The sequence below is a fragment of the Gouania willdenowi genome, chromosome 21 (assembly GCF_900634775.1).
Source record: "Gouania willdenowi chromosome 21, fGouWil2.1, whole genome shotgun sequence".
Lineage (NCBI taxonomy): Eukaryota > Metazoa > Chordata > Actinopteri > Blenniiformes > Gobiesocidae > Gouania > Gouania willdenowi.
In genome coordinates, this window is record NC_041064.1 from 8,816,871 (window position 1) to 8,844,655 (window position 27,785).

A 27,785-nucleotide genomic window follows, 5' to 3' on the forward strand; every position below is an offset into this window, starting at 1 on the left:
GTCAATTCACCATTTACATTGTGAAGGAGAATTGCACAACAAAAGAAAAACCAACCTAAAGCCTCAAAAGTCTGACACATTTTACTGAAAACTTATACTACAGACTTGATGTAGATATATATTACTTTGCAAACTCTGCGTAAAGTTGAAAAAGAAATTCACCTCCACAATGGAGCTGTTTATCCTTTACTGTGAACTTTGCTTGAACCTGTATTTTCATAATGTGGGTGTGTTTGAGCTTACTTCCTCCAGGGTGGTGTCAGAGATGCCGTAGCCTCCCAGCTGTAGGGCATCTAGGTTGGAGTCCAGCGCCGTCAGGAGGGAGCGGTACGAGGAGGCGTTGGCGGAGGTGAAAGGAGGCAGAGAGTAGACTAAGTCACCTCCCTGGGACTCTTTCAGCCGTGCTTCTGGTACATGTGCTTGGATAAAGGCTTTAAGTTCAGCACCATCAATGCGCTCTGACTCAGAGTTAAGCATCTGAAAGCACAAACAGCCAAATCAAAATCAAAATTCATATATTTTTTAACAGCTAAACTTATTAGGATCCAACAAAGTTCATAAGGGTTTCCCACATTCAAAATAAACTGTGACCCTCGATTTTAAAATTCTATTCCAGCTTTTCTATTTTACTATGAAGAATTTTCATTACCCTAAGCTATAAACATGAAAACTTAGAAGATTGGAAACATGATTTTTTTAGGGAGTGCCTGAGGGTTTCTGCCTTTAGATACTTCTCGCGCCTGAGAATCAACATTGATATAGCCTGATTCATTACACAGAGTACTGCTAGATACTGCTGTACATGATAGGAAAATATCAACAATATAGAAATACCTGTCACTATCTCTATTTATAAAAAAAAAAAACAGTTATTGATGATGAACTATCTCAAAAACAGCGAACAGCAAAACATCAAGTTTACTAAATAACAACAAATCATCATACTTTGATAAGGGTATAAAGTGTACTTTGTTAAATGTTGTAGAAAAAAAAAGATATATATATATATATATATATATTTATTTATATATATATATATATAAATAGGGTTTTTTGCATTATTTGAAAAAGGCAACTCAAATGTATTTGTTGAATGCTTGCATTTCTTTTGTGCATATCATTTGACAAAGGTCATTTGAATATAATTATTTAGGTTGGGCAAATAAGCACTTTAGCTTCAGCCTGTTTCCGTCTCATGATAGGTTTTTAAATTGTGATTTATGTTTGAAGATTTTTGTTAAACTGAAACAAATAAACTGAACTGAACTTTTGATGTGGAGAGTCAGTTTCTCCCATTATAAACAAACAAATAATTGGGTTTTTTTTTCACATCACGTCTTACTCTTTAGTTTATGGGTTGCCTTGTAAACTATTATCTTAATGTCATATACTGTACTACATGCCATTAAATACATACCATTTGATTTTTAAACCCAGGGGTGGTGCTAAGGATAACCTAAATGTATTACAAATTGGTGTAAAAAAAGAAATAGCGGGTAATGAAGATTCTGCTCAAGTGCAAAGCAATTACTTGCAAATGTGTGTAAATAAACTAAAACCCGTTACTCTGCAAATTCTGCCACGAGTACAAATTAACATTTATGATTTAAGGCATTATATTGAGATGAGGTTTAAATAGAGTTTTACTGCAAGAGTAGAGGACTTCCTACCCCTTTCTGCCACAGGCAAAGTAAATTATTGCATTGCGTGACGATTACCTTCTTGGTGAGGGTGATCTTGTAGCCTTGACCTAGTTTGTCCTTCAGGTAGAATGGAGACCCACAGCATTTTAAGCCTCCTCTTTCCAGGAAGGCGATGCGGTCACTCAGTACTTCGGCTTCATCCAGGTGGTGGGTGGACATGATGATGGTACGGTCTGAGGGGAACAATGCAGTCAAACTCAAGTGTGTATCAATGCAAATACAATGTCATGCACAGAAACACAAACTTAATTAGTTTTCCTTTTTATTGATTCAACTGTTAGCTGCCTGCAAATAGCTTTGTCACATACTTTGAAGCACACATCTGTTTCCTCTCTGCTAACTCTTCTCTTAATAGCATATGAGCATTGGGATGTTTCTGGAGGTTATTCTCTGTCATTGCACTGCTTTTATCGAGTAACGGTTAAGATTGGGCTAGTGGTCACAATCCTGAAAGGTAATCAATTGATTGATTTTTTTTTTTTTTTTTTTTTGTAAAAAAACCAAGTATATTTCTTGAAAAAGGTTTGCACCATGTCACATGTGTCAAACTCAAGGCCCGGGGGCTCAATCCGGCCCTTTAGAGCATCCAATTCGGCCCACAGGAGAAAGTAAAAATTACAGAAAAAAAACATAAATTATTGTATAAATTACCTAATATTCCCACTCCACAATATTTTTAGGTACTTGCATTATTCCTTTGTTTGTATCACATGAATGCAGTCATTCTTAATTGCAAATTGCAGAAAGAACTCTACATTTTTCCACAAATCTTGCAATTTCTCATAAGCAATTCCATAAAATTCCTCTAAATTACACAAAAATTGGTAACAAAATCAGGAATTGTTGAAGTTAATTGAACTGGTATTAGGAACTAGGGCACAAAAATGTTAAAGTTGTTCTTTTTTCCCTCTACCTAAAATCTATGGCCCACTTGAGGTCAAACTGGTCCATATTTGGCCTTTAAATTAAGATAAGTTTGACATTCCAGCACTATGTAGCGTCAACCTAAGATGACAAACACAGAAATGTGAAGAACAAGAAAATCGGAAGAAACATTTTTTTTTGACAGTTACAGGAACTTTTTCCACATCAAAAATTACAATGTTGTAATTATCTCTCGATTGTTTTGAGGTTTATCTTTGACGTTTATGACGTTATGTGCTCATTTTTTATTTTCATGTTCTTTTTTTATTTTTTATTAATTCTATTAATTTTATTATGTTCTAATTTATGCCTGTCTCACAGTCATCCATTTTGCACTATTATCCTATTTTGGTGTTTATTTTTGTTCTTCCTGTCCATTATTCTATTGTGATAAGACCAGTGGGGGCACAAGATAAGTAAAAGCATTTGAGAATGGTTCTGCTGTCGACGGGCTCATGACGCACCGCACACGCGCCGCGGCGCAGGGTTTAGCTGGAGTGCACGGAAGTGTTAGTGAAAACAAAACTGGCAAATGGTCCGATATCTGCGTACTACAAAGATTATCAATGCCTACATTTAAACCATGAGACAACACAAGATCAAGTGAATGCCCCTTTTCATGCGTAGGGCCAGTGACCCACTGTGTAAGATTCACAGAATCGATGACACTTAAAAAGTCCTTTACCAGAGGCTTTGAGTCACAGCAAACATGTATGTTAAAATCACCCACTATTAAAAAATTATCACATATAAGAACGGTTTCTGCTACAAAGTCGGAAAAGTCTGCAATGAAGTCTTTGTTAAACTTTGGAGGTCAATATACCAGCGCGCACAGGACAGTCGCTACTTCTAGTTGATTTGGTACAAAGTACAAATGATTAACCGAATGAACCTAATTTACATAAAATTAAATGAAAACAATACACTAATGGGATTATTGGTCAACAAATTATAGAATATAATTTAATAAATGAAAACATAGAGCCACATTACCAAGAACACATTTCTGAACAAAAAAAACAACAATGTGACGTAAGTAAAAAGAAAAAAGTAATTGGAGTTCATGTGGGATCTCCAATGCTCATTTCTTGGTTTTTACTGTAGTGCTAAGCCACAAAAATGGTTATTCAATATATTTAATACAGTCCACAGAAGATGTGTAAATTTAAATTAGATTTTATCATTCACAGAGTGAGCATTTTGTCAGCACTCACTTTTCTTGTAGTGGATAACAATGTCCCATATGCTGCGTCTGGAGCAGGGATCCACTCCTGTGGTGGGTTCATCCAGCACCACTAACCGAGAACCCCCAATGAAAGCGATGGAGATTGACAGCTTGCGCCTCATGCCGCCTGACAGAGTGCCCACCCGCTTGTGTCTGTGAGCGTACATGTCTGTCTCCTGAAGGATTCTGGTCGGGGGAGACAACGAAAAGCCATTTAGCACAAAGTGCATGTTAACAGACCCTTTCAATGCTTTACAACCTCGAGTGTGTTGTTGCATCAGTTCCATCAGTCACCCAGCAGGAGTTTCTGAATTCCTGATTTAGATGCAGAGGCAACTATTTTTTTTGCCTTTAGGTTTAGTCTTATTGCTGCTTCACTCATCAACTGGAAACTCTCAGGAAAAATATGACATGATGCAATTTCATGGGTTTGCGCTAAATACTGTGACTCATACTTATCCTTCACCCTTCATCTTTTTTCCTGATTCTGATTTTTTTTTTTTTTTTTTTGAACAATACAATTGTCATAAACAGATTCAAAAGGGGGAGGGAAATAAAATGTCTTTTTTTTTGTCTTAAATTCAGTTTATTAGTATACAGAAATTTGCATGAGGGCTAATTTCAAAGAATAATAATGATAAGAAATTAATTAGTGTCTCGAAATAATGCAAAAAAAATAGCAAAAAAGAAACAAAAAACCGCAACAATGTAAACCAGTGTTTTTTAACCTTGGAGTCATAGCCCTATGGAATTAAAATCGAGTTGCCTAAAATGTTTATTAACTGATAAAAAAAAATAATACTGATAAAAACGATATATTACATCACACACATTATCAAACAATTCTATACTTAAATTTTCTCAAGTATAAATCTGGTTCAAATAAAATACAGAATAAAACATATCTGAGATGGTGCATAACACACTATAACAAACATGATCAAAAACTAATTATAGGGGAAAAAAGTATCTGGGGTCGCCAGAGGTTTGTGATATCAAAATAGGGTCATGACCCGAAAAACGTTTTAAACGTTATGTTGAAATTTCTCCTGTGCAACAACTTTCTTTCCTCTGCCGCAGCTGGAAACCATATTACACATAGCTCCCATAACCTCCAGCCCTTTTTCACTTTTTTATTGAGGTCTGTGTCACCAGCTGAGCAAAGAGCAGTTTAAATAAGGCTTTAAAATAAACAGATTGCTGCTGAAACCACATAACTGAAAAGCACATCATGTTTAAGAGTGTCTTTATAATGCAAGGCTTTATTGATCTATTAAGGAAAGTCCATCTTTTGCAGCTCACTCACGCATTGACTTGCTCGTGCAGTTCTCCACGTGACCAGTGTGGAGCCTTGATCTGTCCGTAGAGTAGCAGGTGCTCCTTAGTGGTCATGTGGTCGAACAGGACATCGTACTGCATGCAGACCCCCAGCTCTTTACGGACATCGTTGATGTTTGCCTGCATGTCTCTGCCATAAACCTCTATGGTGCCCGAAGACGGAGCAAAAAGGCCAGTGAGAAGTGACCTAAACATAGAGCAAGGTGAATTTTTTAAAAATTTTGTTTACATTTTAAGAAAATAGTAAAATCCCCCATATTCGCAAAATGTGATCCAAATAAAAACTGAACAGACTACCATTGAAAAAAAACAGATGGAATTAGTAAATACTTTATTTATGTAGTCATTAAAGGTGGGACGATATATCGTGCGACAAAATACTGCAATGTAAACCCTCCTACTATCATTGTGGTCAATTTGACCCCATTCATTGTTTATCATTCAAAAAAAAATTTTTTTCATATTTCATGACTTTTCCTTAATTTCATGGGTATACTTCATTGAGCATAAAATTATCATGATGATATTTTTTCAATGTGCTTCCTATGGGGTCAATTTGACCCCGAGCTGTTTTAGCTGTGTGTGACCCATGTGCAAGGGTCTGCAACCTTTACTCTCAAAAGAGCCATTTTGCCTAATCTCGCCTGGATTAAAGTCCTACTGGAGCCAAAAAAAAAAAAAAAAACATTCTCAATAAAGACAATACAGGGTAAAGATTCTATACAGTTAAAATAATATCAAATAATTTATGAGTTAATGGAATTGAAGGGCTACAAAAACAACTTGAATTTGATGACGTGAGAGATCATGTCGGTCAACCCATGCTAATAGCTAATTTCTTGCAACAAATCAAGCATGCATTATGCATATTAAGCCGACTTGTTGGCAATTAAATAAATCTCTATTTTCTTCCAAAATAGTGTTTTTGTTGGTTTAGTTATCTTACCAGGGATTTAAAACTTAAGGTTAGCCACAGGTGCAGGAAAGTTGATGATCTGTAGATGTTGCAGGAGGTGAAGTAGGATGGTGGCAAAGTTATTGCACAATGTGATTCATTTTTAGGGTAACCAATTCTTTTTTCATAATTTTATTTTAAGTTATTGTCATTAATCATCAATACCATATTTTTTTTAAACGCTTCAAGGAGCCATTGCAAAACAGTCAAAGAGCCACATGTGGCTCCAGAGCCGCAGGTTGCAGACCCCTGCCCATGTGATCTTCACACCTGCAGATGCAGAGTTTGTACTTTTGAGTTGATACAAGATGTATCGTCAAAATAAAAATAAAAAACACACAATCTACTACACCAGATTGTTATGGTTTGCTTTTATATTTTATATTATTATTAAGTTGAAAAGGTAAAATATTGTTATTTTTTCAACTTTTTTCCTTTTCCAAAAATGTTTTATCATCGTTATCGCAAGAATATTATTGTGTATTATATTGTGAACTTAGCGTATTGTCCCACCCCTATATTATGCATAACATAAACACAAAATTAGGCAAATAACATCAAAACAATAGGTTGTGTGTTATTTCTTTGTTTTGGATTCAATTAATTATAAATATATTGTTCATCCTCAACTAAACGTTTATTTATACATCCCCTTTCATATATAGGACAAGTAGGCCAAAGTGCTTTACAATAACAGACAGGCAACAAAGTTGAATGAGGAAATAAAATCAATTCAGTGGAGAGCCAATTCAGAAGAAAACCACAGATTAAAAATGATAATACTGAGTTAAAAATATAATTAAATTACAAAAATAAGATTAAAAAGATCTTTAGTTTTCCTTTAAAAACATCAGTGGAAATGGATAATCTAATGTCAAGGATCGATTGGGTTCTTCCAGCTTTTTGGGCCTTTTTACGTGAATTAGGACTTGTTTGGCCCAAAACTCTCAGAAACCATAAAACCAGCTCCCTATTTTGGGTGTTCGCAGTCATGATTAAGCTCCATCTTGTTGCAATCACTGTGTGTTGCAGTGGATAAGAGGGTCAGAAAAAAATAAGTCACATTTAACATGTAAATGTAGGTGCTCTAGTTGATGAAGACCCGTCAGGCTAATCTCTACCTATTACATTGGCTGTGCCAGATTGGGACAAAACAATTTGCCTGTCAGCAGAAGACCCTTCAAATGATTAAAGGAGATGTGCAGATTTCATTTTAAAACAGGGCTCATACAGTGAATATTGGTCAAAATGCAGAGAAGATGCTGATGTAGAAAGAGGGAATCAAATCAAACTCCTGGCCTACATACATGGTGGTGGTTTTTCCAGCTCCATTGTGACCAAGCAGTGAAGTGACGTGGCCCTCATAGAAAGAAACGTTCAAGTTCTCAATGGCTATTTGATCTCTATAGGTCTTTGTGAGCCCATGGAGGGTGACGCCCACTGGGAGCCTCGAAAAGTCCTCACCAACCCGAGAGGAAAGGGAGCTGTGACCTGCAGAATGAAAAAAAAAGTGTGACAGTGTCCCAAGTGATCCAATGACATTTTTCCGTACCTTTCCCTTTGTCATCTGGAAAGACGGACTGGTTTTCTTGCATGATGTTGGTGAAAAATAGTCCTTTGTTTGTGTTGCTTTTAGAATGGATGCAACAGCATATCTTTTTCCAGAAGGATCTCTGAAAGGGGAAGTACCATGGGATGGCAATGCCATATTTTCCTGTTTGGATTAAAACAATGAGATACAATCAAATCAAATAAAAAACCACTATATTAGAATTCATTAATTGACTTAAATCTGAATTAATTTGCAAAACAATTCTATATACATAACTTCATATCATATTTGCCTACTATTAATAAAAAATGACAATACTATAAATAAAACTATGAATACAGTATTTTATCACATTAGTTACTTACAAACATGTGAGAAATACATGATCTTGTTCTTAAACCCAAATATCAAATAAATGTCTAAAATTTCTGAATGTATATTCAAAATATGTTGGTCGATTTATATTTTTTAAATGCATTAAATTTTTATGAGAATTTTTAATCTATATCTAATAATAATAATAATAATAATAATAATAATAATGTATTTAATAATTGATTAGATTTTAAATTAAAAAGCATGTCAAAGATGATGCGATTTGCATAGAGTTCATACATCTAGCTGTCTTATATGTGTATTATGATAGTCACTTGAAGTATAAAGGATATATAATAATAATAATAGTAATAATAATAATAATAATAATAATAATAATAATAATAATAATAATAATAATAATGCATTGTAATGATTTTCTTTTCCTTTTATTTATCTATTTCATTTTGGACTGAGTCTGCAAGATCGATGATGACGATAATGATGATGAATAATAATGAACAATATCAAAATTAATACTTCACACAATGTATCATGTAAAAAAAAGATTGAGGAATCCAACACTAACACACTCAACAAACTCAAACCTTGACTGAACAAACTACACCTCACTCTTGTTAATATTAAAAACCAATTACTGACCCCAGTCCATTAAAACCGACCTGTGATCATATTAATTTGCAAACTTTACCTGGAAATACCATTCGGATGTAACCTCCAATAGTGAAGTAAATAATGGAGTCAATGAGCATCAGCCAGCACAGCCACCCGAAGGAGGTGGTGTCTCCAGCAATCGGAGAGATGTACGAGTTGCTCCAATGAATTCCTAAAGATGAAAAACACAAAGATGTCTTAAACTGATTGGTTAGCTTTTCAGTCAAAAGGAATCGTTAGAAACCTGTTTTACCTTCTCCTTGAGACTCATAGCGAGACACGTATTGGCTAGCGTAGCTGAAACATGTTGGAGAAAAGAGACTCTGCAGGAAAATCAAAATACAGATACATAATCAGGCATTGATTTAAGATGTATCAAAGATTTTCTCAACAAGATAAAAAGACTTTGACTGAAAAATTCTGACTTTAGATGCACCAAGAGACTTTATGGGCAACATTTTCATTAGGGGCACATTTGGGATGTTGAAAATCATGGAACTCAAAGGTTGCAGTAGCTCACTTAATTTTCCATGTTAGTAAGGGGGTGCTGAATTCTTCCTAATTTTTGTTTAACATGATGTTGAATGATGAAGGTCTTTCATCTTGGAAAACATCAAAGTTGGTCACAGCCAGAGGTGCCACAACGGGGTAGGCAACACAGGTAATTGCCAAGGGCTCTGAGCTTAAGGGGGCTCCGATGGATGGCTGACAGTCAATTTCAATGACATAGTGTCACTGCTTTGAGACCCTGCAACGGCAGCAAATCAAAAATCCCCCACACGGGGCCCTTTCCGAGTAGTCACTGGCTAGTTGCTAGTAGGGCGACCCGACAGACGGCAGATATCAGCAACACAACTTGAAACCCCCCAGACACATTACAATGACATGTCGGGAACCTCCCTAATGGGAGCTCACTTATATCCTGCATCAACGTGCAGTGCTTGTTGTCAAACACACGGAAAAAATTAAGCGGACATATCCCTAAAGGCACACGAAAAGAAAAAAAAAACAAGAAGAGGATGAAAAGAAAAAAACGTGACAGTGGTAATTGAAAATGTGTAAGCTATGTGTGTTACATTGTAAAAAGTTTGTCCCAGTTAGTCCCAGGCACTTTGTCCCAAACAAACTCCCAGTCATCCACCACCAGAAAAAATAACTGCACATTTAAATCTGTGTAAAGTGAATTCAGCCATTTTCTTCTAAACACATGTGGTCAACAACACACTTCTGTGGTATGACAAACTTGGAGCAAGCTTTTTTCTGCTTTATTAATCAATACACATGATGTTTCAGTGGGTAAATTTTTACCTGAAAACAATGAGTTAAAAGGTATAAGGCCTGGACATGTTTTTTCTGCATTTGTGTCCCTAATGAAAATTTTGCCTTTATATTATTATCATTATCTTTTTTATGATATCATCTTCATAATTTGTGTGCTTTTGACTATTAAAAAAAATACATCTTTAAGTTATGAGTTTAAACATTCACAAGCCAAATATTTGTAACTGCTAATAAATGGTTATCATGACAGAAAAAAAAAACCGCTCACCAGGACACTTTTCTGGGAAAAGGTTAGCCGGGATTCCATAGCCATGACAACGATGAAAGGGAAGAAGCTCACGATGTAAAGGAGGCTGCCACTCAGGCCGGCAATGTAGGTTTTGTCAAAGAAGGAGCTGATCAGAAAACTGAGGGCGATGATGCTCAAACCGTAGTCGCAGAAGTACAGGAAGATGAGAAAACCATCGCTGTTGGGCAGGATGCTTCCATACTTCAGCACCAGAGTGAGGATGAAGATGGTTATCAACAGATAGGCAGCACACTCCAGGAACCAGGCACAGAAGTGACTCAGCGTGTTGACTCCCATCATTTTCATATACTGCAAATCACAAAAGATTATTACCTTTTTAGCAGAGTACTGATATATCCTACTCAAGTAGAAGTAAACAGTTTATTTCATTCTAGTCCTCCCATGTTATATGTGATTGACGGGATTTCTGAAATTTCTGTACAGCACTTAGTGGTTTTTACCTGTGAAAAGCACTTTATAAATAAAATATACTTACTTACTGTTACTTGATTGAAATTGTACTCACGTACAAGTAAGTCCTACATAAAATACAACTAAATAGTACTCAAAGTAAAAGTTACTAGTTGGTAAAGGTTGGAACTTAATCTATTTTCCACAAACGCATCTGTATGAAATAAAAGGTTTGTCAAAATGTGCAATTTTTCTTAAAATAAAATAACAAAATAATTCAATTCAAAATAAAAAAAATTATTAGGCTCTAATATGTATAGCTAAATTTATTAACTCTAAAACTAAGAAAATAACCTTCATTTAAAGCTGTTTTGGCATGGTGCATTACGTTTAATCTGATTGGTCGGCTATAATGTGATGCATTTGATTGTTGTCTGGTCATTTCATTTTTTTGTAGTTTTAAAATGTCCGTTGATCATTTTAAGACAAAAAAAATATACTACATAAAAGCAACTCAATTACAGTAACTGGAGTACTTGCTTTCACCTCTGCTTTTTAGGCCAGAGTAGCAACAAAATGAGGGAAAAAATTGTCTAAAATAGTTACACAAAGATAATCGTATTACCTCATGCAGCCTCAGCTCTCTCTCGTGCACAAGCTTTTTCACAAAATCAGCCACAAACAAAACCCAGGCGATCATCAGCATGAGCGGGAAGACAAAAGAGATGGCCTCGAGATATCTGGGCAACACAAAAATGCCAATTGTAAATCCATTTCCACCCAGCCAATCACAGTCAAACACCAGTAGATGAAAAGTCCAATAACTTAGTCAAAACTGGAGCGAAAGGAAAGCGGAATATTGGAAGAGATTGGTGATTTTGACAGATGCTTCCTAATCCTTGCGATATTTATTAAATCATCTTCCTTTCCATGTTCAACCAACACGGAACTATCAGCAGCTTGATACACAGGATTTAGTGCTTATGGTGATTTATAGACTACTTATCCATATCTTTATTGCTGTCCTGACAAAACGTGTGCTGTTGAGTAATGAAATATGAGCTTCATCGTATCATACAAGCCATTCAGACAGCTGCTGCTAGCTCCAAACACAGAAACGCTGTTTTTTTTCCTGAGATGAGACGTTAACACTGTCTGATGTCACACTCCAGGGCAGACACAAACAAGTTCAAGCTTGATTCATTGTTAACAATATCGCATATCAATTCACAAGTAAATAGCAGTCCCGCAGTGTGTGGATGACTGATGTTTATGGTATTGATGCTCAGTAAAAGGCCTGAAACGTGCCAAAGAGTGAGGGTGGAGGATACAGTATAACGCATGGTCTTCAATAATGGCTTCACAACAATGATAAATATTCATGCCTATGATTCTGGCAAATGATAATGTGACAGGCTCCTGTGAGTGACTACTTACTGTCAGTCCCAAGTGTTAAATGAATAATGACGCCATACATTATTCCACGTAAATGCCACAGAAACAGCGTCTTCTTTCGTGTTTTGCATGCATGCACTTGAATAGAAGTACAGCACTTTGCAAGCATTGAATATGTGTTTACATTCAATATTCAGGGACTTACTCGTCCCGTAGATGGCATGGATAAGGGAAGGGTTGTAGCTGCACAGCCGGCTCTGTGACTCTCTGCCCAGTGTGAGTGTCAATGATAGCCCGATCAAGGTTCTCCTGCAGGTAGATGAATCCCCGACTGTAGCGCATCGTGATCCTTGCTATCATGTGTGGGTCCTTAATGAAGAATGAATTACGGACTCTGTCGGTACGCATGACATTGTCCATGTGCATGCGGATAGTGTAGCTGACTTTGGGAGGCAGCACGGAGGAGGAGGAATCCCCATCAAGCTTGAAAAGGACACCTGAAGAACAAATGGTTGCATTTCAATCAATGAAATTGAAATGTAAAGGAAACCATTGAGGACAAACACTTCAATGACATGTTTTAGTCAAGCATTTCATCTGCTATAATCCAAGCACAATTGTAAATGTTGCGCAGGCAATGGTTGGAGCCAGGTGATTTCAGGCAATTCTGAGCAACAAGAAGAGTGAAAGTAGATGTAAAAAAGGAGGCATCCACATATGCATTTTACACCAGTTGAGGCTTGAACTTACAGTACAATTTCTGGCACAAGAGACAACGCTCTATCTCACTGAGCTGCAGTGCAGTATGTCGCTCAATAGGATTTCTACAGCTGCAATGAATAGTCAAACACATACTAATAATAATAATAATACATTTTATTTGTAATTCAGCGCCTTTCACGTCACCCAAGGTCACTTTACAGTACATGAGACAAAAACAGAGTAATGGACTAATAATTTGCAATAGGTTTAAAGGTACAAAAGTTTGAAGAAGAAGAAGAAGAAGAAGAAGAAGAAGAAGAAGAAGAAGAAGAAGAAGAAGAAGAAGAAGAAGAAGAAGAAGAAGAAGAAGAAGAAGAAGAAGAAGAAGAAGAAGAAGAAGAAGAAGAAGAAGAAGAAGAAGAAGAAGAAGAAGAAGAAGAAGAAGAAGAAGAAGAAGAAGAAGAAGAAGAAGAAGAAGAAGAAACTGAACCGTCGTTCTTTGTTTTGATAAAAATCAAAATGCAATTATCTTAGATTTTCCTTTTTCTAAAAGAGAAGCTCAAATCAAAGAAATACAAAACCCTTAAAAATCAATAAATACTTCAGGAAAATTTAAAAACCAATGTCAGCCTCGAATGCATGTGTTACACAGAAAATGTGTACTTACTGGCGTAAAGATCACGGTTTTTGGCAAGTTTCTGAGCCTCGTGGTTAAGCTGGTCAGTGGAGTTGTATCCACGATAGCGATCAAATTTGATACAGGATGAGAGGTTCACCATCAGCAAGGACAAGGTGCTTATTTGATTCAGTATGGATTTATGCTCTTCCAGCAGCAATGTTATGTTAGCTGTGAAATTATAAAGATTTAGAAGTGAGGGCAGACAAGGTTAAAAGAAAGATTTTGAGTGCAATTTGAAGTCAATGGTGATGATTACAATTACCCTGTGAACATTAACTGGCAACTTATTACCAACATCATTGAATCTAAAGTGTTCTACATATTAAATCTAAAGAGCCATCCTGTTTTGACCCTGTGTGTGTGTTTTTCATTGGTAATGAGTGAGTCTGTGATTTAAAAGCTGAGCATTGTACATGCGGCTTTGCAAAATTAGGACCTTTTAAATATGCACTCACAAAAATTACTGAGCGTTTCCTTCATTCTGCCTACATCGATGTCTGTCTGCATTTCAATGAAACTCCTCACAAAGGCATTGCTGAGGGAATTCTGGCAGGAGTGGATAGAAAAAGCACAGGAGACGATAAACAACATCAGGATTCGGCTGGTGAAAGTCATTGAACAGCGCCGCAAAAAAGTTTATCTCCAAACTTTTACAGACAAGCATGCGAGAATAATTAGATTTACGCGGAGGGCAGTTGTGAATTTTCATACCTGCAGCATGGGCAGAGTGTTTCTGAGTACTTCGGAAGACGTTGTGATGTACTTGGTGGAATCAAGCCAGTCTTGAGAGTTTTTTTGAAGATTTGCAAACTCCTGCAAGGTGGCATTGGCCTGTGCAAAGCCAAGAGGTTAGAAATGCATAAAACACAGGAAATTAGCACAATAAAAAACACATTTCAGAAGAACATAAACCCAAAGCCTGAATACAGATGGTGTTAAATTATCTTAGCGACCTTGGATTACTCATTCACACGATTGTGAGATTATGTGTCAGGAATTCCAAAAAAAAAAAGCTATAAACTGCCAAACATGTAGGTTTTCTGTATGCAATAACTGCTGTTCACCTTCTTCATAATATTCCTTGTAACGGGGGTGTCAGGTGAGTAAAGGATGTGACCCATCAGCATGGGTTTAAGGAAGGCCCATGCGATGGCTCCCCCTGTGGTGTTCACCATGTCCAAGTACATGTCCATGCAGAAAGGACCTGAAGACAACAAAAGAGTGCAGTTAGTTCAGAGAGTACTACTTAGAAAAGAGAACAACCATTTGTTATTTCATACTTTGAGAAAAATAATAATGCAGAAAAATGTCTATGATTGTATTAAAAAAAAAAAGTAATATCATCTATCGTACGCTAAAATACTCTCTTATTATTCCATTGTTTTTCTCTGTATCTTTTAATTTGATCAGGTTTGTACAAGGCAGGTCACTCGTCCAATAAAGAAGATACCATGATCATTCAAACTTTATTGGCACGTAAGACATTTCTATCCCCATGAATATATAATTAAGTAGATCCAAATGTATCGGCACCACCATTTTTTTTTATCATGATGATCTCGATGAAAGTTGTCTGGGTAATTCAGTAACTAACCTGACATAATTGAGTGAAATTTTTTAAATATTGGCCGATAACAGAGATATTAATTTATTTATATGGTTTTTAAATTTTTTAAACCAATTCAGAATCAGTATTTTGATCCAGATCCCCACCAGAATTTAATAAAATATTCCAGGGTGTAAGGCTGTGGTTCCTAATGTTTTTTGGACCCCATTTTGATAGCAAGAATTTCTGGGGATTTTTCTACAACTAGTTTTTGATCATGTTTGTTATGTATTACAAATATATAGTAGCCAGGATTAGATTAGTTGTACTGCATTTAATTATTATTATTATCATGAATAATAAGAATAGATTTACATTTATAAATGGAATACAGTCGGATTGTGCGTTGTTTTCATTTGAAAAAGAATATTGATTAATAAATAATCAAGAATGTATTTTTAATCAGTATTTTTATTTATTTTTTAAATCAATTACCCCATTTAAATTATAGGTGACCCAACTCCAAGGTTGAGAAAAACTGGTGTTAAGATCTATCTTTGGTTAAAAATTTGTCAAAATTTGTTGAGTACTTTTGACGCAATCCGGCTAAAAGCCAAACTAACTAACCAACAAACACAGACAAAGAAAATGAGGGAGGCCCCAAACCTATGACTTTGTAATTGTTACTTTTCAGTGATTAATTGTCATCATCCACCTCAATGGGTCCCCCAAAACTAGAGCTTTCCAACTACATATAAAGCCAAGCAAGCAGGGTGAACATGTTATTACTGGTAGTAATTCTTCCCCTTATCTGAAATACCATATAGATTCTGATACTGTTGAATACATAAAAAAGCAAGTGAGAACTGTAGGAACTGCAGATAACCAAGACAGAAATAAAAAAAAAAGCATACTGGCGTCTCGGGGAATTTTGAATCTCTCAATCATTTCCTCCTTCTTGGGGTGATTTACAGAGAAAGGGGCAGTTTCCGCTGAAGCAGGAAGATTGGCAACTCCCAATAGAGCCACAATTCCATGCCTGCATAGAGCTCGAGAGAGAGTCACAAATGTAGCACGGCCTGAGATGGTGGGTCTCTGTCCTCTCGACATCTAAACGTAAAAAAAATAATAGATCACACATCTGCCACACAATGAATAATATGTATTTGTTGCCTTTTAATATATAGAAGGAGCTATGGATGCCCAGTAACACAAACACAGACGCAAACCATAGGTTGAATACTGAATTATAAATACAGAATAACGAATATGACCAAGGTGATTTACAGTGTATGAACTGATGATACAAGTGTAGTGAACCCACCAAGTCAAATTCGTTGTTGGCTGCCAAACGAAGGTCTTGAGCGGAGCGCATGAAGCTCTGAAGTTGACCAAGTACCGGAAAAACCTTATCTATTGTTTGCATCATTACCTCTGCCACCTGAAGCAAGGCTCCCACTTGACTCTGTGTTTCTTCAGACAACACAGTCTGGAAAAAAAGGAGACCAAAACTGAAATACAAGCCTATTTCTATTTATTTTTCCTCACTCAAAGACAGTAGTCTGGTATACAAATATAGGTTTTCTACCTTTTTATTCTTTGGGGTTTTATTTATCTGATGGGTGTAAAAATAAGATAATAGACCATCGTAAGTACTGAATATGGAATTGTGTTTTTGGAAAGAGTCCCTCTCTTGTGTGTAGTTTAAGAGATGTAATCAATGCAAAAATCCATTTGAATTGATCGAGGAGAATAGGAATACCCAAAACACACTTCTTGTTGTCACATCTCGGTTCACTCTGGTCTCAGGCCTATAATCATTATAGCCTTTCTTTGGATGTGTTGTTTTTTCTTGTGTTACCTTGAGATGAGCTATTTCATTTACAACTATAACAATCTTTGGTAACACTTTAATTTTTATACATAAAGCTTTTAATAATGATTATACAGTATAATATAATAACATGAACAATTTAATGAGCTATTTAATCTACAAATAAATCTAATATTTTTATAATGATACATATAATATTTTAGTATTACATATACTTCTTCTAATTTAATTCTTTTTAGCATGTCTTTTTTTGACATTGTTTGGTGGTTAATCTTATCTAATCAGTGAAGCTGTTGGTAAATGAATACCATTATGAAAGAGATAACTATCTTGAAAATAGCTCCTAATAATATCTTTACCGTTTACAGCTTGTCTGTCTATGTTTCTTTATGCCTTTTGGTCACATATACCTGTATGTCATTTCACTCGCACACCACCTGTTTTTACTCTTTTAATCGTGTCCTGATGAAGATTGTGAGTTGAAATGCATTGATATGACATCCCTGTGATGAATAAAGGATTTTACACCTCAAGAGTGCCTCGGTTCCACAGTTTTGGATGCCACTGATACTTGGCATCATTCTTTAACATACTAAAAAGGCAAATCCCTGACTCCCTCCTTAAAAACTACACTTCTTTTTGTTGTTTAATTCAATCTCAAAATGTCTAGAGTTGGACAAGAGTCCACCAACAACACTACTTCATACCCAAATAGGTTTGTTTTCAACAGGAAAAAGTGGTTTTGGGTTTTTGTTACTGTTTAAATACAAAACGTGACAAGTAATAAAAGTTACCCTTCCTCTTCCTCTATAAAATGCACTAAAAACAAATATCTATCATCTATTTTTACCCTATCTATTGGTTATCTTGTTAGGCTTCCTAATCAATGAAAATATAGGTTTTAATATTTTTGGTGTGGGAATCTGAGCCTTTTTTGTGTAACTGTATATGTGTAGAACTGTGCATAAAACTGTAACATGGTTCCCCAGTTTTGCATTAAATTATTACTGAGTATTTATATGGCAATTATAATTACAAAGCCAATTATCTCTAAACTCAATTACAGTTCAATTACGATTATTACAGCAACACATTTTTAAAATTACAATTAGCATTACGACATAATTGTAATTAATTGTCAATTACGTAATTACAATTATAATTGACACCAACCCCCGACAGGAAGCAACTCAAATCTAACATACATGTAAATGTGAGCTGAGCAAAATGTTTTAAGATAACTCAATCTCACTCTATTAGTCTTAAATTACATTTAAAACAAAACAACAACAACAAAAACACATATCTAAGCAAAACAAAGAACAAACAAGAAAAAAAACCTTATCAAGTAAACAAATTTAGTTAAATTAATTGCATTGCCAGAAGAAGAAAACAAAAGTGAAGTATAATTTTAATAATGGACATTGCCGTGACTTAATGCTAGCACACAAACCGGATCAAGCTAAATGATGTAATGGCATTACTTAATGCTAAGCAAAGTAAAACTGATTTGATTTAAGCATGACTTATCTACCAACTTTCACATGAATTGTGTTCCTTCAACTGTCCTCCATCCTTGTGAGTCATCTAGTCAAAAATAGATTGCGTTTGATGTGTTGCCGAAACACTGGGTTTCCTTTGGATCTTCAAAAACAAAATTCATTTTCTAAGAAAGAACTAAGGAAAAAAAATGCTTGTAGGCAAAGCTCTGTTGAGTAAAAAATACATTTTCCTTGGTTTCACACGTATTCTCCCCAGATCTAGCCTACGCAATTTCTTTGTCCATAACAAAAAAACCACAATGTATTATTCCAACATTCAGACAAGGTGTCATTGAAAGGTTAATAGAAAAGCACTTACTTTGTAGATGAATTTCTCAAAGTTTAAATGACGAACTATCAGCAGAGAGATGATGTAGCGCTTTTCACCAGGCATGGAACAGATGATTTTAAAAATTGTCATGTCTTTGTGTTCCATGTTCATTGAATCTGATGGTGTGTCACAGTTATTCAGCTTGGTCAACCAGGACAGGATCTGCTCCAGAAGGAGTGGGAGAGTTAAAAAGACACAGAAAAATAACACAGCATCAACAAATAGTAGAATTTAAGATTAATGTCAGAAAACAGAGAACATCTTTGTGTCAGAATTGAGAAAGAAAAAAACGAGTGGGCAGAAATGGAAAGATGATCAAGTGAAAGAGTCACCACAGCCACTCATTGGTCGATGCTGTTTGTGTTCACGTCTCTTGTTTTGCTAAATTTTGCTGCACGATTTAAAAAGGTTAAGGTTCTAAACCTTCAAACCTCACCTGGGCCATCACTGTGGGATGTTGAGCAAGTCCCTTAACCCCGAACTGCTCCCCAGGCGCCGCAAAATTGCTGCCGACTGCTCCCCAGGGATGGGTTAAAATGCAGAGGACAAATTTCAATGTATGTGTACCAACATATATATGACCAATAAAGGCAAAAAGCCCAATTTAATTTTAATTAATTTCTCCAAATTAAAGTTTCTCTAATCTTTCCACGACTCCAAATTCGACCCTATATTTTTTAGGCTCCTACAGCATGTAGTAAATGCTGCTGACTCATGAATATAATGTATCAAAATTTCTGAGAAATTCCTCTGATTTTCTCATAAAAAATAATAATTAAAAAAAAAGAAAATCTGCATCAAAAGCACATCCTGATTGTTGCCTTGGCCAATGAGGTAATATTTTCATTTTGTCTAATAGCAGGATTATGTCAAAAGTTTTATGGATTTTAACAAAATTTTAACAGAAGATAGATCAGTGGTTCCCAACCTTTTTTGGATCGAGATCCCATTTTGATATCACAAATTTCTGTCAACTCCAAAGACTTTTTTTTCTCTCTAGAATTAATTTTTGATCATGTTTGTTATACTGTGTTATAAACACAAGTAGCCAGGATTAGTGATTTAAAAATAAAAAAAAATATTGTTTTATTATTTCATATCATCTATTTACTATTATTATTTATTATATACATTATTTAATGTATTTGTACTATATATTATAATATTTTAGATTTATATTTGAGAAATTCAAAATATAAAATACAGTTTTTTAAGATTGTGTGTTGCTTTAATTTTGAAAATAATAATTTCAAAACAAATTAAAAAAATCGAGAACTTTTTTTTTTTTTTTTTTTTTTAAATCAATTACTAGAAATTTCAGGCAACCCCATTTAAATTCCAGGGGACCCCACATGGGTTCACGACCCCACTGTTGAATAACCCTGCCTTACACCATGGAGGATTCCTTTTTTGGAAGGAATCCGGATCAAAATACTGATTCTTGGTCAGTTTCAATTTCTCTCATCATTGGCAAAATTTCCAAAATTCATATCTGGGTAAATAATTAATTAATCTTTATGAAATGTTAAAATATAAATCAGTCGTGATGCTGTCCAAAGCTAAAAAGTTAAATATAATCCTATTTTATTACTGGGTATTTATGAATGGATGGACATTCATCCTTAATACCTATAGATTGTGTGAAAACTAACTATAATGTCTCGTGTACAGCATGCAATAAATGCTCTTCTGTGATGTAAAATCAGAGAAGTGTGCTGTAGGTCTAGAGAAATTTTGACACGTGTTAGAGCAGAATGATACTTGGGCCCGTGCTGACCTCAACAATGTTGTTTGGAAGTGTGGCTTCCAGCAGCTGCTTAAGAGTACTGGAATCCAATGCTTCATATCGCTGAACATCCGAAGCAAACGCAGTTTGATCCCTCAGAATCTCCTCCACCGTCAGCGTTTCTACAAAAAGAGTGTGATAAGTAAAATTAAAAGTGCTTGTTATTGTTCTTTTTAATTACACGTTAATTTATCTCCTAACAACTTGTAAGTACAAAATACACAGAATGCAAAACATTCTTTCATTTTTCATACATATATAAAGAGAGATCACAACACTACAGTAGTTATTTCTTTCCTTTATATATTAGCTCTACTCTTATCTGTTTATTAAACCAAAATATGCAACTTCTTAATCCTATTGACAGTTAATATACATTATGTTAACTTCTAAGAAAGCAGCAAAACTAGTGAATTATAAATTAAATTACAACAGTGAAAGGGGTTTCGTTCATTTTTGTGGGATTTTGAAATAGTCAAAAAATGTCTTACCTGGAGTGCTGAATGTAATGTTGAGAGAACTCAGGCTACTGATGTTGAAATTCAGGCTTTGAATCAGCACATAAGTCCTGCAGTGATAAATACACAAAACACTTTGTTCACAGGTTCCGAACATTAATTATTATTTGATTTCCTAAAATCAAATAGGCATTTAGTTTCTTCCAGATGCTAGAGAACGTCATTGAATAAAGCCCTCGGTCTATTGTTGTGCGGCCCCAAAAGTAAATGTATAAAATGACCTCAATAACACAAACACTGAAAGTATAATATAACCAAAAATATATACAAAACAACAAAAGTACACAAAATGACCCCAAAACACACAAAACAAGAACAAAAATCCAGAAACTGTCAACAAAAAATACACAAAGTGACAACAATAATGCACAAACTGACAATAAAAACACACAAAAAGACAACAAAAAACAAATATGAGAGAAAAATACACAAAATGACCACAAAAACATACAAAACAACAATAAAAGTATATACAAACAGCAACAAAAACATGCAATCCAATGCTTGGATTGGTCAATATTCTAAATGCTGGTATGAGATTGAGGAATCACTTTTTAGTGGCACCTGCTTTAAAAGAAGTTGCCCATCTCTGATGTAGACAATAAATTATTCCAACCCAGCACTATGAGCTTTGTCCTATAGCTTGGATAATTATGTTCTAAATGTGCATTACACCAAACTAAACAACAAAGATCAAATAACTGGTGAGTAGCTTGTTTTTGTATAAAGTACTGTTTTCTAAGATTTTTTTTTTAGTTTTTTAGTTTTTTTAAAGCTTTAACGATAAAGCAGCCTCACAATACATAAAGTCACTTTTGTACCAGTTTGAATGGACTTTGTAGTTGTCGGGGTCTCCGATAAAAGTCAGAAAAACAACATCTGACAGTTTGGTGGTGTTCATTAGCAAGCTCTCGTAGAGGGTGGGCAGAACTGTGTGACAAAGCTGCCCGGGCTCCAGTGCCAGGGTGCTCATCAGGAGGCTCACAGACTCTGTTCTCTCCAAGGCGCACACCTACGAGGAAACCACAAACACATCAAAGCTTAGTCAAAACAGCAAACTAAATGTAGCTTTGAGAAAACAGTCTCATCACACGAAAGCAATTAAAGAAATCCAACTTCACAGAAAGCATTTTATTTTATTTTTATTTTTGCTGCTTCTTTGCAACAACAACATAAAACCTTTAAATAAATTAGAACGTGTCAAACTCAAAGTCTGCGGGAAAAATCCACTGTGGCCCTCGGGAGAAAATAAAAATGACAGAACAAACTTGTGAATAATTTAGCTGTAGATATCGCGGTCCCTTCAAATTCAGTGAAACTCCACAATATTTCCTATTTTTCTGTGCTTTTATGACATCACTGGAGTCAAATTGTGCAAGAATCTTTCCAAATTCACTCTCAAACAGTCCCATAAGATCACCCTAACAATTACACAAAAATTGTTAAAATTATGAATTTAAAAGTGAAGATCCTGCAGGGACTGATGTTTGTCTTTTTTGCTTGGATATTGTCGGTGCATTACATACTGTTTATCTTACTTAGATGTGGAAGCGCAAACAAGGACACAATAATGTTGAAAGTACTTTTTCCCCACCTAATATCTGCAACCCACTTGAGATTAAACTGACCTAAAAAACTATGTTTTCATTGATGACTCAAATTGTATGATTTTCTTTTCAAACTAATTAAGGGTGTAAGAAAAAAATGATTAGGCAATATATCGCAATATACTCGATTATAATTTTAATTTGATTGCGCTAACATGCGTAGCACGTAAACGCCCGGTGCTAAGTGTCAGTGAACCACATCAGACCTTGTTAAACTAACTCCTCAATGGATTTTAGCTTGGAATTTGATTTCACTTTATTTTCATAAAACATACTAGGCACTTTTATAGATGTATGTGGTTACTTATTTTTAAGAATTTATTAACTTAAAGCAGAACTAAGTAACTTGAGCTTAGCGCTCCCCCTAAAGGTCCCTTTTGCTTATGTCACTGTTGTAAAAAATCTGCACCCCTCGCCGCCTGCCCCACTCCACAGCTACATGCGCACCTTTGCTCTCCCAAGACAGTGGCAACCGATCACTGAAAAATCCTAATACAAAAGTGACACTAAGGGTGCTTTCACACATAAAGTCCCATGTGACCATGTGAACAGTATGAGGAAGAGAGACACTAAAATAAATGAATGATGTGGGAGTATTACGGAAGGGAATGTGGAAATGTGTTTTGTTTGTGTGCTGACAAAGTGGCTCTGAAAATGGATGGATGGATGGATATTTGTGTGTGTGCTGCCTGATGGAGCGCTGGGTGCCTGTTGCCGCTACGACGGCATGTGTGATTGCTGTGTGTTGCTGCTGAGCTGTCAGTGCATGGAGTTGCTCTGTTCGTCAGGCAAAGGTCTTCTCTGCCTTGTTTTTGCTGGCTCCACCATTATATAAGTTTGAGAAAAGTGAATTTAGAGACAACCGTGAGCAGGCACGGGGCTGGTCATAATCTAGCATTAGTTTGTATTGGGCTGCCGTAAAGCAATACGTCTTGCCACCAGGTCGGAGGCAGGAAAAGTTGCAAGTGCTGTTTTCTGGCGGGAGACAACAGGGAGAGCTGAAAGACCCCCCAATCACCCCCTAAACACCTGTATTACTCTCACAGGGACTATGGAAAGGATTTATTAAGAAAAAGTTACTTAACTCTGCTTTAACAGAATCAGAATCTGTTGTAGAAGCAAAAGTTAAACTTTTTTGAAAAATGTAATTTAACAGTTTGATAAACATACTCCTTGTTTTTGACATTGGTACTTGAATTAGTTAGTTACCATTTACTTGTTCTCACAAGTTTAAAAAAAATTAAATAAATTGTATTTCATATCATTTTGCACCTGTAAAGGTGAAATTTGTAATTACTGATATCGCAATATATCGTACTGTTTAGTAACGGGATATATTGCAAATTGTATTGTATTGTCAGATTCATGATAATGCACACCGCTTAAACTAATGCAATTCTCATTTGAGAACAAAACAAGTAATAATATCTTGTTTTATGTGCTTTATATGTGAATAGAAAAAAGTAAATGAAGCTAATACCTGAGTCTTACAAGAAACTATCCCTAAAAGTTCATTTCAGTCATAGGATTATGGTTCTTCAATCCAAAGTAAAGTTCCAGAATGCAGTTTTGCATTACAAATTATGTTTTTGTAGTTCTTCAAAATAAAAGTATTTAAAACCAAAACTCATTGAAACAGGTACCTGTGATCTCAGGTATCCTAGATGTTGTTTGAATCTCGGATCTGTCAAATTCATCTGGAAAAGCTGCATGGTGATTCCGTAGGCCTGTTGCATAAAGTTCAGTATATCTGTAAAAAAAACAAAGACAATCTGAGTGAAAAGGAAGAAAGAAAGGGTGTATGCGATGCTAGTATAGACTAAAACAGTACAGAGCAAGGTTCTTGAGGTGACAGAATAACACCACGTCCCAGTGGGGCTTCATTATGCCACGCACCATTACGGTGCACCGTCGTGCAGGCGGCGAGCAGCAAATGATGTGCTTAGAGTGAAGCCCCTTAAACTACTGATGGGGCCAGAAGGACCAGCATGAAGAGGTGCTGTCAAGCATCAAAACACATCTGACACGCCAGAGGGAAAGGCACTACCGCAGGCAGCAGGATTTGATGACTGATTAATAATTAGACCAAAATTATACTATGGGGATGTTTAATCTCACAGCTAGAACATATACAGTAGATCAAGATCTGAAGACATGATAAACCCACAGCCTGAGCATTTAAAACAGTTAACTGTGTGTGTGTGTGTGTGTGTGTGTGTGTGTGTGTGTGTGTGTGTGTGTGTGTGTGTGTGTGTGTGTGTGTGTGTGTGTGTGTGTGTGTGTGTGTGTGCATTCATATGTGTGGCGTTCAATACAGTTCTGTGCACTGAAAAACATTATCAAACCTGCACAGACTCAAATTAAAAGCAGGTCATAGATGCCCACTTGTGCGAGTGCAGAAGGAGACGTTTAGCACGGGCGGACAGGGTAACTGATTGAATTCTACTTTGCTAATGACATTTAAAAAGGTGCTGAGTGGCTTTCTGCTGGAGAAGGGCCATATGGCCTCAGGCTCTTTGGGACCTTGCGCTAAGATGGAGTGAAGTCTGATCCCTCGAAGCTCGAAAATGAATGTCCCTGCAACCTAATTATCCATAAAGTGCACGCAACATCTGTATTAACAAAATGTTTAATGGTAATCATAAAAAAAAAAAACTGTTGCTTTTCATTGCTTACATGTATATAAAATCACAATAGATATACTAGCTTAAAATAGGTTAAGCCATAATGAGTGTGAATTGACATCAGCGTCAACTCGTGCTACAACTAGCAGTCATTTAAGTGACCATTATTATTTTCACCAGCATTTATATGTTTGTTTTGTTGAAAGATTACATTATGTCAAAAGTACTTTAACAGATTTTGACCAAATCTCACCTAAAGATAGCCCTCACATCATGATTTCAATACATTTTGAAGGAAATCCGGATCAGTACACTGATTCTCAATCAGTTTCAAAAGAAAAAAAATGCCTATATCAAAAATTAATCGGTTTGTAATTGACAATCTTTATAGAATTTGACTCAGTAATGTCGGGATGGTTCTAAAATCACCCCAAAAAGTGGATTCAACAGCGGATCCGGATTGCGCATTTCATTGTGATTTTTTTAAATTCATTTTGGTTTTATTAAAATGGAGGTTGCAAATCACAGTTGCAAAAAACAAAGAGAAAAAGTGGCAAAAAGGGTTCAAAGTGTCAATATTGGCTTAAAAGGGGCAGAAATGGGGGAGAGGGGTTGAGGTAATGTAATTTACAAAGTAGTTTAAACTGACAAATAATGGGAATGACAAATCATGAATATGGTTATATTGACAAGGCACAATAATGGGTCAACATGTGACATTAGGTGAGAAAAGTGGTGGAAAGGGTTTATAAGTGCCAGAAAACGAGAAAAATGTGCAGAAAAGGCATCCAAATTTGACGGAGATGTGGCAAAAATGGGAGTAATGCAGCAAAAATGCAATAAAAGGAGACAAAAATATTGCAAATAAAGTGATAAAAGTAGGATAAAATATGGCAAGTTATGTGTAGTTGCAAAAAAGGGTAAAAATAAGCAGAAATGTGCTCAAATTGCTCAAAAAATATACTTCGTTTCTTGAAGGCATCTGGAGAACCCCTGATAAGATAACTGCATGTTTGTCAATAGTTTGTTACTTGTACCAATAAAGCAATAACTTTCAAAAGTGAATCAAAAACAGTAGATTTGCATTGTTGTGGTACCTGGTGATTCAGAGACCATGACTTCGGTGATTTTCTTAATCACATCGAATGGAAACTCATCCGGAAGCATGGAGATAAGATTCAACAGAGAGTCCATGGAGGATCTAAGGGAAACATAAAATAAATATTTAATTACCATACTCTTGAACAGTTTGGGTATTTTCATTCTAACTAAAGATTGCTTTTGAGTAGATGTAAAACAAAGTTACCCGTCAAACGTGTTGGTGAGGGTAAGATCTCCAAGCGTTGCCAGAACTGCATCGACAGGAAACTTCTCAGTGCTATTCACCCCCATTTCATTGATCAAGCCTTTAACGACAACACCCAGGTCTGGATTTGCAAACAACACGTGAGCTGTCTCCAGTATTTCATCTGGTGTCGGAGGGGTGGAGATGGCTTTAAACATGGCAGTGTAGTCGATGTAGAACAGGTCTATGAAATCATCCACTGGCTCTCTTGTCGTCATCATCAACGATGTGTCACGCCTCCGTCTGTCATGTGTTGTGTCATGACTAGGACTCAGTCCTGATACAACCAGACCAAGTTGGGGGTCCATCGAGGGAAGAATATCTTCAGTACTTAACAGTTGTCCAAGCAATGCAATTAGATTTTGAAATAGGTCTTCAAATAGTTCCCTATTTGGTATTTCCTCAATAATGTTTAGGTGTCCAAGAAGTGACACAAGAGGTGTGAGAACGCTTTGTAGTTTGTCTAAAGTCTGTGTGAGAAGATCCATTCCAGCCCTTTCAGTGGAGGCAAACCACACAAACACCTCAACTAACTCTTCTAAAACAAGGTTGACATCAGGAGAGTACAGAAGTTCCTGCAAGTCCTGAAGAACCGTCTGTGCATCATCCCCCAATAAATTAATTGTGATCATCAGCGAGAGAACTTCATTAACAACGTTTGTGATGGATGTTCCAGTGAGCTCCGCAACATTTCCAGAAAGCAGGGAGAACTCGGGTAAAGTGAGGTTTGAACATGTTAAAAACATCATGGTGGCTTCCTCGATTGAGCTGCTGACTTGATCAGGATAATAGTTGTGCTGAAAGCGGACCAGGGCTACATCTAGACAGTAAAAGTAATATTCTTGGAAGGGAGCCATTGCAAACAGCTCCTTGGAGAGCATGCGGATGATGGACAAACTGTAGAGAGTGACAGAACGAACATAGTACAATAGGTTAACCTTGGCAAATTTTGCCCGTACATCACATCATCAATTTAACATATCCTATAGTGGCCCTCTCCTCCTACTCACTCGTTAAAAGGCAGTTAAAAAAAAACATCTTATCCATTCATGAATCCTCCTACATTACACCTAATTACTTCATGCCCTCTCTCACTTTACTCTATGCCACCATGATTACAACGTGTAATATGTATTCACATGTGTATGTGTGTATGTATATATATTTTAAGTTTGTATTTCCTTTTTGAACTTCAATTAATATTTTGTT

General features: G+C 35.9%; 1 protein-coding gene across 1 annotated transcript in view; it reads right to left on the minus strand.

Annotated features, from left to right (window-relative positions):
• abca12 (ATP-binding cassette, sub-family A (ABC1), member 12) overlaps nucleotides 1–27,785 on the minus strand; it is a 92,707-nt gene that overhangs the window by 37,720 nt on the left and 27,202 nt on the right. Inside the window, exons 27-50 of the mRNA XM_028435686.1 lie at nucleotides 26,538–27,473; nucleotides 26,329–26,432; nucleotides 24,251–24,357; nucleotides 21,822–22,012; nucleotides 20,974–21,050; nucleotides 20,474–20,604; nucleotides 18,685–18,858; nucleotides 16,315–16,479; nucleotides 15,905–16,100; nucleotides 14,509–14,648; nucleotides 14,156–14,275; nucleotides 13,900–13,990; nucleotides 13,433–13,612; nucleotides 12,269–12,560; nucleotides 11,294–11,408; nucleotides 10,237–10,566; nucleotides 8,941–9,010; nucleotides 8,725–8,859; nucleotides 7,698–7,859; nucleotides 7,453–7,636; nucleotides 5,159–5,377; nucleotides 3,842–4,038; nucleotides 1,719–1,876; nucleotides 244–477 (exon numbers count right to left, since the gene is read on the minus strand). Of these exons, the coding sequence (XP_028291487.1) occupies nucleotides 244–477; nucleotides 1,719–1,876; nucleotides 3,842–4,038; nucleotides 5,159–5,377; nucleotides 7,453–7,636; nucleotides 7,698–7,859; nucleotides 8,725–8,859; nucleotides 8,941–9,010; nucleotides 10,237–10,566; nucleotides 11,294–11,408; nucleotides 12,269–12,560; nucleotides 13,433–13,612; nucleotides 13,900–13,990; nucleotides 14,156–14,275; nucleotides 14,509–14,648; nucleotides 15,905–16,100; nucleotides 16,315–16,479; nucleotides 18,685–18,858; nucleotides 20,474–20,604; nucleotides 20,974–21,050; nucleotides 21,822–22,012; nucleotides 24,251–24,357; nucleotides 26,329–26,432; nucleotides 26,538–27,473 (4,708 nt within the window). The remainder of the gene's footprint in view (nucleotides 1–243; nucleotides 478–1,718; nucleotides 1,877–3,841; nucleotides 4,039–5,158; nucleotides 5,378–7,452; nucleotides 7,637–7,697; nucleotides 7,860–8,724; nucleotides 8,860–8,940; nucleotides 9,011–10,236; nucleotides 10,567–11,293; nucleotides 11,409–12,268; nucleotides 12,561–13,432; nucleotides 13,613–13,899; nucleotides 13,991–14,155; nucleotides 14,276–14,508; nucleotides 14,649–15,904; nucleotides 16,101–16,314; nucleotides 16,480–18,684; nucleotides 18,859–20,473; nucleotides 20,605–20,973; nucleotides 21,051–21,821; nucleotides 22,013–24,250; nucleotides 24,358–26,328; nucleotides 26,433–26,537; nucleotides 27,474–27,785) is intronic.